Source organism: Poecilia reticulata, linkage group LG21 (genome assembly GCF_000633615.1).
Source record: "Poecilia reticulata strain Guanapo linkage group LG21, Guppy_female_1.0+MT, whole genome shotgun sequence".
Lineage (NCBI taxonomy): Eukaryota > Metazoa > Chordata > Actinopteri > Cyprinodontiformes > Poeciliidae > Poecilia > Poecilia reticulata.
The window spans coordinates 466,667-467,214 of record NC_024351.1 but is presented as its reverse complement, the minus strand read 5'-3'; the positions used below and the strand labels follow the sequence as shown (position 1 = coordinate 467,214).

General features: G+C 54.7%; 1 protein-coding gene across 2 annotated transcripts in view; it reads left to right on the top strand.

Annotated features, from left to right (window-relative positions):
• Nucleotides 1–548, top strand: part of xrn2 (5'-3' exoribonuclease 2) — a 19,074-nt gene that overhangs the window by 7,417 nt on the left and 11,109 nt on the right. For both annotated transcript variants that reach the window (XM_008396956.2, XM_008396954.2), the window contains exons 14-15: nucleotides 60–104; nucleotides 176–319. In XM_008396956.2, coding sequence (XP_008395178.1) covers nucleotides 60–104; nucleotides 176–319 — 189 coding nt within the window. The remainder of the gene's footprint in view (nucleotides 1–59; nucleotides 105–175; nucleotides 320–548) is intronic.

Below are 548 nucleotides of genomic sequence, written 5' to 3'. Positions count from 1 at the left end.
CCGCGCTCTGGAGCAGCGACAGAGCGCGGCTCCTCTAAACCTCCTCTTTCTTCCTGCAGGAGAACTTCAAGAGGAGAAACAAGGAGAAACGGAAGAGGATGAAGGTGAGTCCAGCTGCTGGTCCCGACCTCTGACCCGTCCTCTGGGTGCCTCATGGCGTTTTCTCCTCCCACAGGCCGAGCAGCAGGGTCCGGCCTTTATGACCTCGGGTCAGTTCGCCCCCCAGGCCCTGGGCAGGAGGGACCGTCCTGAGCCGGTCCACAACGCCCGCTACCAGGCCTACGACATGAGGATGCAGTCGGTCGAGCAGCACAACAAGGTAGCAATCAGCTCATGTTCAGGTAGCAATTAGCTAATGTTCGGGTAGCAATCAGCTCATGTAAAGGGAAGCGATTAGCTCACGTTCAGGTAGCAATCAGCTCATGTTCAGCTAGAGATTAGCTAATGTTCAGCTAGCAATTAGCTAATGTTCAGGTAGCGATTAGCTCACATTCAGCTAGCGATTAGCTCACGTTCAGCTAGCGATTAGCTCACGTTCAGCTAGCGAT